The 15,909-nt window shown below is 39.5% G+C and overlaps 1 protein-coding gene across 4 annotated transcripts in view; it reads left to right on the forward strand.

The window, feature by feature from the left end:
* Window positions 1–15,909, forward strand: part of LOC103186688 (histone deacetylase 4) — a 279,511-nt gene that overhangs the window by 18,223 nt on the left and 245,379 nt on the right. For all 4 annotated transcript variants that reach the window (XM_042336162.1, XM_042336163.1, XM_007905869.2 and 1 more), the window contains exon 2: window positions 986–1,224. In XM_042336162.1, the coding sequence (XP_042192096.1) occupies window positions 1,203–1,224 (22 nt within the window). In that variant the 5' untranslated portion in view covers window positions 986–1,202. The remainder of the gene's footprint in view (window positions 1–985; window positions 1,225–15,909) is intronic.

The raw sequence follows: 15,909 nt of genomic DNA on the forward strand, positions 1-15,909 counted from the left end.
TCCATGGATGCACACTCCACCTTATTGAGTCAGTCCAGAGCCTTGACACCTTGTTTGACCCTCAGCTGTCCTTTCTACTCCACATCTGTGCCATGACCTGCCTTGCCTTCCCCCAACATCGTCCGGCTCTGCACTGCCACTCCCCTCAGGCTGCGGAAACCCTCATCTGTATTTATTACATCTAGGTTAGACTATGCCAACTATGCCAACTCACTATTTGTCGGTCTTCCCAGCTCATCCCTCCACAAGCTGCAGATCAGAGTACTATCTCTGTGACCTGCTAATGTTATATCAACTTCTTTGCTCAGCTGGCTCTGGCCTGCTCCATGTCCCCAGCCTGGTCTGCCCCACCATCAGCAGTCAGGCCTTAAGCCTCGCTGCCATCACCTTTTGGAACTCCATCCCATAGTCCCTTTGCCTTCCTCCCACCCTTACCTCTTTCAAGGCACGGCTCAAGATCCTCCTCTTCTGCCACCCTCTCTCCCCTCCACCTCTTCCAATCGCCTGCTCAGGTCCAAATCCCTGGCTGTCCAGTGCCGTGGAACAGCCTCCTGATGTGAAAGGCTCTTTACAAATGTAATTTGTTGTTGTCTTTCTCTATATTCATTAATATATTTATTTCCCTTAGTATTAATCACATTTTTAAACGTCTTAATCTTTTGCATTTTACTTCCTCAAACATTTATGTGACAACATGTTTTTTGATTGACTTTCCTCTGAATTTGTCTGCCAAAGGGAAAAGTTGTTCCCTATTGATTTTATGGAGGAGAGGACATTTTAGAATTGCTGCAAGATTTGTAGTTTTTGCTCTGTTGAAAAACATTGAAATATTCCTGAATTGAGCAGTTGTTCGATTTCTGAAATGTGAGTGTGCACATTGGGTGATCCTTTGCAATCAGCGAATTGATAGTTGGAATGCATTAAATGCTTTTGTTGTCAGACATCCTATCATGCTCATAATTAACTGAAATGTTTTTCCTAACAGGTTGACAGTTAAGGTACAGAGAAGAAAACTTTATTTGGAAAGTATTACCTTTGCTGCTGCACAGGATGCTTTACTGACCAAGAGCTTATCTGGCTGAAGATTAAGTTACTGAATTTGTATGTATTTCTGGAGTGTTGGAGCTCTCAGGGGCTGTCTTTTTACATGTTGGAAGAGCTTGGTCTTTTGTCATTCGCTGCAGCTGTGGGTAATCTAAACAATGACCTCACAAAGCCATCCAGGTATGCATCTTTTCAATATTTACTGCCAATTAATCTGATCAGCTCGTCTTGTTAAAATGATTGAGTCTTGCATGACATTTTATTGTGTTTCATAAATGCCTTTTGGGAAAAACTGGCCATACTAGTTTCTGTAAGACAGGTATGTATTAAAATCTTTGTTTGATAAACTTGGTCGGTATCTCATAACATCTGCACTAAACCGCTCGAAGTCCATAATACATTTTTTTTTCTGTTTGTTCTCTGAGCTACCAAACGTCACTCATTATATCTTACAGAAGGTTTACTGTAACTGTTGTGACTTGTTTGCCCTCAGGCCGACATTAAAAGTTTCCTACTTAACAGTTCAGACCGCATCATCATTTCCTGGAAAGCTCATAATGAACCAATTATAATTTGAGCTGGAAATCTTGAGCAATTTTATGATGTTGGAGCCTCTGTGGAGAGGAGCTTCTGTCTTCTGTTGGCGAGAGTAATTTATGTAGTTCACAATACAGGACCAAAATAAACATAATTTACAATATATACAAAATATACAATAATAATCCCTCCAAAACCAAAAACAATAATAAATCAGTCATTTTTAATCTACAACTGTTTGTGGGACATTGCTGTGCGCAATTGGCTGCCGCATTCGCCCACAAATATACAGTCAATTCACTTTACAGTGTGTTCTGTGAAGCGCTTTGGGACGTCCTCCCGATGTGAAAAGCGCTATATCAAATGCAAGGATTATTACATTGGTTATGAGTGAAAACTTAAATAGATCTGGATACAAAAAGTAATGAAAACCTGGAATTCAAGTTTGATGTCTACCCAATAACTAAATTATGCTTTGGATTAAAGGATTACTGGGTCAACTGCATCCTGCATTCCTTTTACCTGCTGCTGCCATCCATTACCGTTTGATGACATTGCAATAAGGCCAAGGGGATTGGTTGTAGTAAGAGAAAATGAAGAAAATAGTGGGACAGCTTTAAAAAGGAAGAGAAGACTCAGCAAGATTAGGCAGTCACATTTTAAAGATGGATGAAAGTCTGCAGTGTGGTGGCTATTGAAGTACAAAGCCAGTAGTGCTTGGCATATTCTTAAAATCCCAATGTGCATGTGTACAACCAAGATTACCAACATCTTGTAAATAAATTTATTTTCAAACCAAAGCTTTTCTAAATCATTTCATGTTGAAAGTCTGTTATACTCAAAGCTAACTTTTTATATTTGTACCCTACTTTAATTATGAGAGGTTGAGGTTTTTCAGAGTTTGTTTAGCTGTTTGTTATGGATACCAAGATTACAGGAGAAGAAATGTGGTTGCACTGGTTGTTGTTTGCTTCCAACATGTGATGCTTATCTTGTTCATCTTCTGTAAGTGCTTATTTTCCGCAGTAAAGTGAACTAATTTGACACGAACTGTCCATGAGGCATACATACACAGTATGCTAATTATAACTACAGTGTATATTCTGATCAGAAGAGTGCAGGAGCAATATAGTTGATGTGCGCTGTCAGGCAGAAAGCCTAGCAAAGTAATTGTCTGAAAATGAATTCAAGTTTCAATGACAGTGACTAATATTGGTAAAGTTGAGGCTTTTGTCCCAAGAGGGCTTGAACCAGTTTCAGGCTGACAGGCAGATTATGGATCTCTTTCTGGTATCTAGATTCTCTGCAGTGTTAGTTATTGCAATTGTGAGATTATTTTTCTTTCTGTTACACTGTTCTCTCTGAACTCCAAACTCTATGACCCCATCTTCCCCATTCTCACCCGACTCTATGCTCCAGTTCAAGATCCTGATCCTCACCTACAAAACCCTCCATGGCCTGCTGTACACTGTCCAGCGCCTTGGGACGTCCTCCCGACATGAAAGGCGCTATACAAATGTAATCTTCTTGTTGTTGAACTCTGCATGCGTTTTGAGGAAGGGAAGAAAACAAAGTGCAAAAGTATCAATTAAAATTAGAACTATTTTTAGTTTTTGATAAGCGAACATAAATTGATAACCCAAATTTTGTGTTATGAATCAGTTGCATGTAAAACAACACTTAGAAAATAATCAATCCTTCAATTAGTTTGCCTACACTTGTATTTTGCCTGAAAAGAATGTGTATTAATTGGTGAGTGTGAAGTGCAGCTTGAGTTGGGATTCCCACAGTCCTGTTATTTATAGCATCTTAAAAATGAGACAAATAAAAAAGTGATATTTTGTTCACTTTAGTTGATAAGAAATGTCTGTTGCTCATTCAGATTTGTAACTGTTAAAAACTTTGTAGTATTTGTCGTACTGATGGTCCATGCAGCAGAGCATTGTGAGATCCTACAATTGGATTTGTTACTATTAATTTAATCTTGTATGATAATGCATGAACATTTCTAATGACTAGATTGCCTAAGGAGTTTTTTTTTGTTGCATGAATGACATTAGTTTGAGATGAAATTGAATTGCCATTTCTGAATGTCAATTGAATCCGATGCAATTAGCCATGTTCTCAACCTGCAGTTAAAATATTTGTTTCATGAAAGAAGTAAAACTCAACAATTTACCAAAAATATTTGAAATGCTGAAGGAAGGCCAAGTTTTCTTTTGTGGGGGGTGGAAAGTTGACGTGGTTAAGATGTTCTTTTAAGTGTTTACTACTGTTGGATTCAACATTTGTGGAATTTCTACTCAGAAAATTGTCAGATCCAATCTCAGGCTGGCCTTAGTTGCAGTTACACATGGACCTTTATCTGTACATTGTCTTGTGTGCTGAGCACTGGACTTGTTCAACAAAATGTAGTCAGTCAATGCAAAACAAACCTGGTGAGCAGCATGTTCTGCAATGTTGGAGAATTGTGTTTAGAAGGAAATTAACAGTTGGTTAATAAATAATATTTTGTTTTCAAGGAGTTCTGGAAGTAAAAAAATAATTCCCATGTTGATGTCATGATATTTATGCAATTTAATGTAAGAAGCATATCATGCACCATAGTGTTTGTCTCCTTGATAGCTATCAGTAATTGTTGAAGATTGTTAAATTTAAATATTGTAGCACAATGTACAGAATTAACACAATACCTGAGTTTGCAATGTATACACCCTATTTTGGGCTGTCATGGTCCAGGATCCAGCAAATTCTGTCATGCACATGTTGGACAATGAAATTGGATGTACTGTAGGAATGAATAAGCTTTTGACAGATTACGGAGGCTTTTGTATTTATCTTTTCATGGTTTCCATAGTAACAATAATGTTCCTATAAGATTAGAGCAATTGACATGCTCAGGCTGGATCTATTCATTTTAGACTACAGGATGAAAGTTGTGATGGAGGAGCTGCAGTGCACAAATAGTGAACATTGCCATTTGAAATGTGACTAATCCTCCTATTAATCTTGTGAAACATGAAAAATCTATTTCTTACTGATTTTTCTCCCTTTTTTGTAAAATGTTTGTTTTTGTTGTGGTTATTTTTACTGATGGGTGGGGGGATCAGAGTTGGCGACAGTGGGATGGCTAAAAAATCTTCATGTTCACTTACCCACTTAATTATTCTACTTGTCGAGTTTTGTTTGAATCTCTGCTTCCTGATGTTCAACATATAACGTCCTTCAAGTGAGGCAGCATCTTGGAGAACTTAATAGAGGTGGAGCTTGTTTCCGACCCAGAGGGAGGAGGTGACTGTAAGTATGGTCAAAGAGGAAAATCTCAGGCTAGATCTTAAAAAGGTGAAGGAGGGGGTCACAGTGGAGGATTGAGGAAGAGAATTTCAGAGTTTTGGCAAGCAGTGGTTGAAATCCTCCACCATGGAGAGGACGAGGCTGGAAATGGCGGGTGGTGGAGTGGTGACTAAGCAGGTTGGAAAGGTGGGGGAAGGGTGCCAGGGCATGAAGGGATTTATAGATGAGTGTGAGGATCTTGAAGTTAATCAGTTTTGTGATACTGGAGCCTGGCGAGGACTGATATGATTGAAGTATAGAGTTTAGAGCGGTTGAGTATGTTAACACAAAATTCTGAACTTGTTGGAATTTGTGGATTGTAGAACTGATAGCTATCTGGCAGACATCTGCCTTCAGCGTGGTGGGAAGACATTTACAGCTCAGTTTGTGATGTGCCAGCCATCTTGATGTTCTCGAGATCCAAGTCCAGTTACTCAGCACCAGCTGCCCGCTATGAAGCCGCCTCTACGGTGCTTTAATAATAATAATCCTTAATAATCCTTGCATTTGATATAGCGCTTTTCACGTTGGGAGCGCTTCACAGAACACACTGTAAAGTGAATTGACTGTATATTTGTGGGCGAACGCGGCAGCCAATTGCGCACAGCAATGTCCCACAAACAGTCGTAGATTGAAAATGACCAATTTATTATTGTTTTTGGTTTTGGAGGGATTATTATTAGGCGTGTGGAGTAAGGAAACTTGCCCAAGGTTTCGCCCTCTGCCTGGAATTGAACTCAGGTCTCTCACTTGCAAAGCGAGTGCTCTAACCACTGAGCTACAGGACTCCTTTGCGGTGTTGGCTGGAGCTCTCCCTCCCTGCAGCCACTTCCCATGTTTACTACCTCACTGCTTGATTCTGGACTTTGCAAATGGATTGGAGGAGTATCCCCAGGAGCTTGGGTCCATAAAGGTGGAAGTACACATGTGAAAGCTGGATCAGCGTAAATTTGATCCTGTTACCCTTTGCAGTCAAATAGGGCGCCAATACTTTTTTGAGCTTGCCCACCCCTGTGAATCTTGTGCAGAGTGTGCATCAGTGCTCTTAGAGGGATGGTGCTGGAGCACATAATATGCAGTGTTCACTTATTATAAATTTATCTTTTTTCAAGTGCTTTAAAAATGTTTATGGTGCAATATTAGTGCCAGTTGTCTGGAGAAGAAGAGGAAAGAAAATAGACAAAATCCACAGCTTGAAATAATTCTTGTATCTGAAAAATGGGTCGGAAGCCAGTGTAAATTTGTTCCAATTGTTTTCTTGAGTGTTAAAATTATAAATCATTTTAAGGTATTTTTCCAGGACAAACCACTTTCCTTTCTAACTCCAATCGTTCCTAGGGCATACTCAGATTGGACGGTCTTTGTTAGATATAAATGCTTTGTTAGATATAAATAGAATAATTCTGTATGAATGGATTGGACACATTTTTATTTTTTAAAAAGCACTGATTTGATGTAGCCAGCAGGGTAAGCAAGTGGGTTAATGTGTTCTGGTTTTATTGTCTTTCTCACTTGCAGTTCGGTGGCACATGAGGAAGATTAGATTTTGAAAAGAGGATTTTCAGCAACATTTTTACTATGGAAACGCATTCATTCCCTTCAATTAAGTAATCCTAGTATTTTTTAGGTCATCAATTTACAACTTGTTAAACCCTCGAAGAGGTGTTGATAACCATACAGTTTTGGAATTACGATAACATGGTTTGGGTAACAACAACATACCCACAGCTTTCATTGATACGAAAGTGAATGCTCTAATGGGCAAGGAGGGGGGCGGTTTGATGGAGTTGACTGAAACACACTGCCCGAGATGAGTTTTTAATGAGGTTTTGAAGGCAGGGATGGAAAACATATTCGAGAGAGAATTCCAGATATTGGGGCAGGGTGGCTGATTGCTTGATCACTAATGGTGGGACAGATAGATCAGAGTCTGAAGAGTGGAAAGGAGAATAGGATTTGAGGAAATTGCAGGGGTAGGGTGGGGCAAGAACATGCAAGGTTTTGAAGGTCAAGATGACGAACTTGAACTTCATCAGTTGGGCTAAATGAGAGGAGCTCAGTGAGGATGTGTGTAAAGGGCATTTAGAGCCTGGTGTAAGAGAGAAAACGGCTCTTAAGTTTTGCATGAAGTGTAGCTTGAGGAGGATGCAGGTAAGGAGGCAGATGATCCCAGATATAGAGCTAGCCAAGAAACCTCTTAACTCAAGAGAACACAAATGTGGTTAAGTTTAAATTGTGATTTGTAGAACCTGGCAATCTGTTTTTTTCCTTGGTCCAGTGGCTGTTCTGGTTGCTCTCAAGAGAGAGCGGGGGAGTGAGACTAATTGGATAGCTCTTTCAAAGAGCTAGCACAGGCCTGATAGGCCGAATGGCCTCCTCCATGTAGGATTCCATGATTCTATTTATTTTGTAATAGCAATTGAGCATTTGATGTAGTGCTTTATATAATCATTCATGATAGCACCATGTTCACAAGCAGAAATGAGGTGAACTGACCAGTTTACTCATTTTATCATGAATTTTGGTTGAGCAAAGCATGTTGGCCAAGATACTTGGAGACATTGAGCTCTTTGAAGTGTAAATTTTGTTAATTAATTACATCATTAGCCTTGATTAGAAGCTCACTTTCTGGTTTATGGCTTGAATTTATACTTTTCTGATGGATATTGGTAACAACTTGCATTTAGGATACTGTCTCTGAGCATTGTCCAGTGGTGGGGTTGGACTCTGAGGGAGGTGACCAAAGGCACTGTCGAAGAGGTATGGTTTAGGGACCAAATGTGCATGTCAATTGTGTGAATGTTCTGTTAGCAGCATCCAGAACATCAGGAGCCCGCCAGGCAACGTAACCTTATTCAACATATTAGCTTGCCTATAAATCAATAATCTGGTATTGATCATCCTTCACCTTCAGATCACTGCACCATACACAACCCTAATAAAAAGGCCAGGAAGATTATGTCTGACACCTCTGCCAATGGTCCTAATGCCAATTAGCTTCTATGAGATGCGCATAAGGACGACTATCCAAATTTGGTTTGATGTATAAATCTTGTCATTGAAAATGTCTAGAGTTAGACTCTGCTGCTTGCCACTGGCCAAGGCGAACTTGCTATGTGGAAGAAAATCACAAGTCTGCAATTTACTATCCCTTAACAGATCATGCTAGCACATAAAAGTAAGAGGGTGGAATTCAGCAAACCGTTAAGCAGTAAAAGTGAAGAAGTACTGATGAGGGTAATTTCAGATTTATAGTATATTCATCTGTATCGGGCTGGGCAATTATTTTGGCTGGCGGGCCACTTCACGAGTTTTGGTAAGCTTCGTGGGCCACACACTTAATATAGATACAAATGTTTAATAATAGCTCAAAATCACGTCTTACACTTGTAAATGCATAAAATAAAGTCTATATAATTGACATTCATTAAAATTAGGTTAAATAAAAACAACTCATTGAGCAGACATTTATTCGATATTTACTCATTTATTCACATATTGATGAGAATATGAGAAGCTCACTCAATGGGAAGAGCGAAAGTGCTGATGTGCATAACCAGACAATTGAAGTCAGGCATCGTCTCCGTTGTTGCAATGCGGAATATCGCTGCAAGGTGGTCATCAGTCATCACAGATCTATATTTTGATTTATTGAATTTCATCACAGAAAATGTCTCCTTGCATATGTATGTTGATCCAAACAGCACAAGCATCCTCTGGGCATGAGCCTTTATTTTTGGAAAGGTATATTCATTAAGAGAGGCGTAAAAACTGGGAAGCGGCACTGATTTGAATTGCTCCTCAAGCAATGGATCACATTGCAGGTCAATAAGCTCGAGTTGGAGGTCGAATGGGGCTTTGTCAACATCAAATGAGAAAGGTGAAGAGACCAAACTCAGGTCATTTTCGATCAAATTGAAATCCTGGAATTGGCGAGAAAATTCGGCATGCAAGTCACGTAGTGACGAAGTGTGCTTTTTAAGGCTTTGATCGCAAACAGTAATCTGCTGCAAAGTTGGAAAGTGGGCGAACGGCCTGTTTCCTATCTGACGCGATAAAATAAATAATTTTGTCATAAATGACTTGACACTGCAATACAAATCGTGCACAAAGGCCCCCTTCCGTTGCAGTTTTGAATTCATTTCACTCATGTGGCCCATGATATCAATAGCAAATGTGAAATCAGAGAGCCCATTCGCATCATTCAGCTGTGGGAAATCCGAATCTTTTTGTTTCACGTCCAAAAATAAATCAATCTCTGTTCTCAGTTCCCATACTCTTTTCAAGACTTCCTTAATCTAAGCCATCTTACATTCATGTGATACAGAACATCCATGTGCTCGGATTCCAATTCCTCAAGCAGAGTTACAAATTGCCTGTGGTTTAATCCTCTTGCTCAAATGTAGTTGACCACTTTCGTAACTGTGTCCACGACATTAGTTTTAGAACACTCTTACAGAGGACCTCTTGGTGGATAATGCAGTGTAGAAAAACAATATTCTGTTCTGGATTTGTTTCTTTGACTTGATCTTGAGTTATTTTCAGGAACCCAACATTTTTGCCTATCAGATTTGGGCTTCCATCGATGGTCACATCACCAATTTTTTCCACTCCACTCCTGATTTTAAGATGCACTTATTTACTGCCTCCAAAAAGTCTTCTCCAGTTGTCGTATCTTTCATTGACTGCATTGATGCCAATTCTTCTGTGAGCTCAAAATGTTTGGTGATACCTCGAATAAAAATTATCAACTGGGCAGTGTCTTTGACATCACAACTCTCATCGAGTGCCAGTGAAAAACATGCAAAATTGCTTACTTTATTTTGTAACTGCACACTTTTTATTTTCTTTCTTTATTTTTTAAATTTATTTTTATTTTGTTTATTTTATTTGTTTTATTTTCCACCCACACTGGTTTAAAAAAAACATTCTTTGTTGAATATTCGGCCTTCAGCGTCCACTTTCCTCTTCTTTGATAAACTCATTTTGAATTAACGTCCTCCTCAGTGAAAAGTATTGCTGTGGTTGCCCCGCGCGCACGTGTTTGAAAATTTGCCGATCCGTACATTTCTGACGTCAGTCTGATTCAACACTTAAGGGAGGGTGCGCACAAAAAGCAGTGTGATTGGCTGATGTTCCCGGTCAGGTTCAAATGCGAAATTTGTGCGACTTTCTGGGACTGAAAGAACTATAATATTTTCTATATATACACAATGACAGGCCGGATAGAATCATTTAGAGGGTCGGATATGGCCCGCGGTCCGTCTTATGCCCATCCCCTGATCTATACTAGTAAAGACGAAATGTGCGTGTGTGTATCCACCAAGAATTCAATAACTGATTGATGAAGAGACATGATTTATACCTCATTGGAAAGGTCTTGCATGGGTGACTGTCATGGGCATATTTTTTTCGGGCTCTATCATTGATGAGCTATATTAAAAAATATATTTAAAAAATAACCGATTGACGTAGAGACATGATTTATATATTGTTGGAAAGGTCTTGCATAGGTGACTGTCATGGGCAAAAAAAATTGTGGGAGGGTCTCCTATTGTTGAATTCAAGATCCTCACCCTCACCTACAAGGCCATTCACGGCCTCGCTCCTTCCTACCTCTCTGACCTACTATCCCCCTACTTACCTGCCCGTACCCTCCGTTCCTCTGGCTCCGGTCTGCTCCATATCCCCCGCCCCAACCGCCCTACCATCGGTGGTCGGGCCTTCAGCCTCTCAGCCCCGAGGCTCTGGAACTCTATCCCCCAGTGCCTTCGCCGCCTCCTCCCTTTCCTCCTTCAAGGCCGGTCTCAAGACCTTTCTCTTTGACTGTGCCTTCAGATCCCCTCTCGACTCTCTACCCCCTCCTCGCTCCCTCCCTTCCCTCCCCTCACCCTGACCATTTCCCCCCAACGCTCGGGTCCTGACCCAACTGTACAGCGCCTTGGGACGTCCTCCCGACGTGAAAAGCGCTCAATAAATGGAATCTTGTTGTTGTTGTTGATGAGCTATATTAAAAATGCTTTGATTAAGCCCCCAAAAAGCTATGCATGGTATTCTGCAACAAAGTAGCGACAGAGGTCACACACCCTTCTAGAGAAATACATCTATAATATTGTGATAAAATGTCGGTCTGTGTGTCAGGAGCCCTCCCAACTAGGAGCCCCTCTCAAAAGAATATGTGTGCAAATATGTGAACAAGGGATGCTAACGAGTTCAATAGCACATTTTCTTAATCTTAAGGGATAAAGATGCCTAAGAAGCGAACAGCAAGCCTTTCAAGGACAAATAAAAATGCCAGACAAAAGAGAGAACGAAGATTAAATGAAACTGGTTGCAAGTGTAGTTTCAGCGGGTACAGCTAGTATAAAAAGTTTGTAAAACCTTTGTCCTCACTTGTTTTTTCAGGAATAGACACATTTAAGAATAAACAAAGTGTGAAAGAATGGTTCATTTTTATGTTGTGAAGATTTTTAATTGAGAACCTAAAATCCAACAGTTACAGTTTGTTTTGGGGCAATGCAATTTTTATTGAATTGTTTTTTTCACACTGCGTTTTGTTATTGTAATCATCTTGACAAAATATAGATTTTTTTCTTTCATTTGAATGTAACTGAACTGATTGTACAAACAGGTTCTTCTATGCTAATTGTTTGATCAGGTTCACTGCATGTGGTGACAGTAACTACAAATGACAGAAATGGCCGATTTCAACCAGGCTTGCAGGCCTTTACTCAGCAGGAAGCCACTGAAGTTTCAATTTTTTATTACATGACAGCAGAGCAGTCGACAAGGCTGCTGATCATCTTTAAGCAAATGCCTCTGGTCCCGACTCAGGACATTACACTTAACAGTGACACATTGGATGCTATCCAATGAAAGAATCCTCTTGGTCCAGAAAGAAACATCCATTGAGCTAGTAATCTGTCAGTAAGCTGAAATGGTAATATCTAGTGCTTTTATTATTTGTAGACATGCTGTGCATCATATGCCTGTAATACAGAGCTGACAGCTTTACTTTGTACTGCATCATTGACTTTGAATGTCGACGGACACCGTCATTTAGACCCAACAAGCCAAGCCATCCTTCTGCTGTTTACGCTACAATGCCTGAATTTGTCATAGGTACAAGTGCTCGAATCTGAGACTTTAGCTGTGCAGCGTGTAAAAGACCGGTTTCTATAGAGTTTCAGTTGGTTTACTAAGTACTTGCCTAAGGCAGCATGGAATAGCTTGTGAATTTCCTACATGACGAGTTCATGATCTTAGCCAGAGCCATCTGGAGACGTGCTCAGTGGGGAGGTGGCACTCCTCAGAGTGACAAGCAAGGGGTTTAATGCACATACAGCTGTATATGTGCCTTAGCATTTGATCACAAAGTGCTTTGGGATCAGCTCTTTCTGTTGGAAGAGAAAATGGATAGAGCAAAGATGAATGGGGGATGGTGCTTGCAGTATATTGAAGTACTTTGATTATTGCAAAGCAGGGCTGAATTGATGTGTGATGTAATACTTATGTGGCTCTGGAAGTGATTAAATGAAAATTACATTTTCACAATTAATGTCAAAGTGGTTGTCGCTATACTTGTGGAAATTGTTTCTATACAGATAAGTGTACAATACATGGCAAAGTTACAAGGCTATGTTGCAAAGCAAGGGGTTCAACTCTGGTCACCATGACAGGAAAACAAGAGGAGTTTGCTCTTGAGATTGCATAATAATGTTTAAATCTAATCAGTTTTAAGCATTGTATTTCAAACAGTGGTCATTTTCTTATGATTTTTTTTGGTGTTAAGCACAGTTGAACTAAACAGCACAGGATCCAGTAATTTAATACTTAGTTATACTTTGTTTTGGCAGCTGTTGACCGGTTTTAATCTTATTTTTCTACAGTCTTTTCCAAATGAGTTTGTACCCTTTGTCCAGGAAGTTGTGTTTGGAAGCAATGGAATGAAGTCTGAGTCCAGTCACCTTCAGATATAATGTTCATTATCAGAGTTGATAAAGTCACTAGAAATAAAGTTTGACCATGACTCTTGAGTGGTTGGAGACATTCAAACTCGATGAGCAGAATATACAGGCTACCTTCCAAATTCAAGATCTTCAGTTAGGCAGACTGTAGGAGTGTGCTTGAAGCATTGGGGATCACTGTGATAAGGTCAAGCAAGCTTTGAGTAATTGTGCGTGGAGAAGATGGAGGTCGAAATGTGACTGTAGAATAAAGGAAGATAGATGTACAGGAAGTGAGATAAATCATGAGTTTCTGATTTAATAATGTTATAAAACTCCAAAAAAAANTCTGATGCCACAGGACGTGGAAGATGCATCATTTCTTTGAATGAACAATATGGAAATGGAAGAGGACCACTTGGAGTGGAGAAGTGCAATTAAAAAAAGTTATTTAACAACATAAAGGAGCTTGTGTGAGTAAAGTCAATGTGGCAATGAACACAGCCAGCAAGAATTATTTGCTGTAGTTTTAATCCAGTTGTTTTCATATAATTCCTATCCATATAATTCAGTGAGCCAGGTTTGCTTGTAAGAGTATTTGCAAATGTTGATCAATTAAGTCTTGCATAAATGTAGGAAATTGAGATGGTGAACTGGCACATAGTTTGTGTTGGAGTTAGGGAAACGCTCATTGTGCTGTTCAATAGAGATGATGTACTCCTTAACACTTGCCATGTCTAACATAGAATTGTTTGGCAAAGGAAGAAATTAAAATGCCTTTTCTACTATTTGAATCTCAGACAACTATGCTTTGTTTAAATACCATCCAAAACTGAGGATCAATCTCATTTTACATAGACAAAGAAGCCAAAGTTTCAAAGCTAAGTTATACCTTGAGTAACCTGCAGAAAGCTATTCATCTCTTTTCTCCATTTTAATAGGTTTTAAGGCACATCTTTTAATCCTGTTTCCCTGTCTCTTTTCTACATGTTAAGTATTTATATATGAAACAATTAAACGGATCACAGTCAAGAATTAATACTTGGGTAAAGTGAAGAAGGTATCTGTTGGAACCATACCCACTCCATCAATTCATTGCCCTCAGGAAAGTAAGTGCAGGAAGGATAAGAAACTAAGAACAAAAATGTGGAAAGCATTCCTATATTGAGGATCTACCTTTCATTCATGCAGGGAGGTGTGGATGGATGCAGAGATTTGCTTTGTGCGCTTCCAATGAGGATAGCTGTAGAGATTGAATTATTGTGCGATGTTGGTTAGATGCTTCTTTTCTGAAGCTGTCTGTCTGCTCTAGTATTATCTGAGCTTCAAAACAGGGTGATGCTTGTGATTAAGGGGAGTGGGATATAGTCTTGACTTTTTGTGCAGTCATTTAAAAAATAACTTCTGCATTGTTATTACTTATTAGTTTTATGGTGGGGAAGTGCTTTGAAATATTAACAATATGAAATTTGACAAGTGGCAAGGGATAACTTGGCCCATTTGGTGCAATTTGTGTGACTGAAGTCATGTGAAAAATTAGAATGACTGAATTGATATATTTGAAGCCACTGAGATTTTGAAGAGCACAGTGTAGATATGTGTAGCCACAGACCCCAAATTGATATATATTTGATATATATTTAAAAACACTTTAGTTGACATGAAATGGAGAAATTAAATGAAAGGCAGTAAAACTTTCCTGAGACAATTTGCTAAGACAAACAACTAAACCTTGGAGCTTCCACTTAAGGTTTGTTATTAATTGGAATCAGATATAATTTGTTTTTAGTTCTTCATGAAAAATACGAAAAAATCTCTTAATTCATTATTTGTCATGCTTCTTTTCGATCTGGAAGAAAATTGCGTTTAACACTACAGTTAAATGTTGGAAACATATAGAACTCTAACTGTTTATAGGTTGACACGGAGCATTATTTTCAGCTTCAGAAATGTAATCAAATTAATAGAACAGAAAGAAAAAAATGGGAATGTAAAGCAAGAATCAAGAGAAGAAGGGTTTGAAGGAGGACCAACACAGAAGAAAAACCTTTGGTATTTTCTACTCAATGTCCAGCCTTGTATCGCTACAGTACAGGTTAAATTTACGACAACAACTTGCATTTATATAGCACACTGCTCGCAGGAATTTAGATCATCTTGATTTCCTTTTTTGATTGATTTAGACTGAACCCCAGTAAAAGCCAGCAGAGACTGAGCTTTACATTGTGCAACTGTGCGTGTTTAAAAATGCCTCCCGTTCGTTCTGGAAGTAAGTACATAGACATCATTGCTGCGTAGGAGCACACTCCATAGGGATTCCTTGCTTGATATAGCTGCCCATTGACTTGACAACGGGAAATTGACTGCAAGCTTTATGGAGCAGCCAGCAAATAGTTTTCTATGGACAATACATTTTTAAAAAGAAAGAACATCATGAACATAGGTGCTTTCGCCTCATTTGCGAACAGTGGAGAGAGCTGGTGGATTGAATCCAGATTTGGAACCTCGAGTGCATTCAGGGAGGATACTTTAAACAATGTTGGGAGACCTGCCTGGCGGACTGGAGGAAATTTTCCTTCCTTCAGCTCCTGCATAGAAACTGGCTCAAAAACCTGTGTGCAGAAGAAGGTTTTGTCCACTGGTCCCTCAATCCTAATGGTGGTGGAGGATTTACCAGGAGACTATGGAAAATATTTCCTGGTGAAAAATGGGAAGAAGTATTTTGTAATGTCTTATGGACGGGTATGAAATTTCAGGAAATCAATCTCATGCAGAACGGTCTTTGAAAAAATCTGATGGATAACACCCAGTCAAAAATTGGCTGTGGCTGCACCTATAGGGAGTGCTCGGTCATCCAGGTGCACGAGTCGGACAGAGTGACCATCCAGCAGTGGAGCGAGGCCATGTGGAACCAGATCACCTACGTTTTCACTGATTATGAGCCTGGCGTCTGATACATTGAATTCATTCACGAAGGACAGGACACCCAGTTCTGGGCTGGCTGGTTCAGGATCGGAGTCACAACAACGCCAAAATTACATTTGTAGTG

Source organism: Callorhinchus milii, unplaced genomic scaffold, assembly GCF_018977255.1.
Source record: "Callorhinchus milii isolate IMCB2004 unplaced genomic scaffold, IMCB_Cmil_1.0 Scaffold6, whole genome shotgun sequence".
NCBI classification, from domain to species: domain Eukaryota; kingdom Metazoa; phylum Chordata; class Chondrichthyes; order Chimaeriformes; family Callorhinchidae; genus Callorhinchus; species Callorhinchus milii.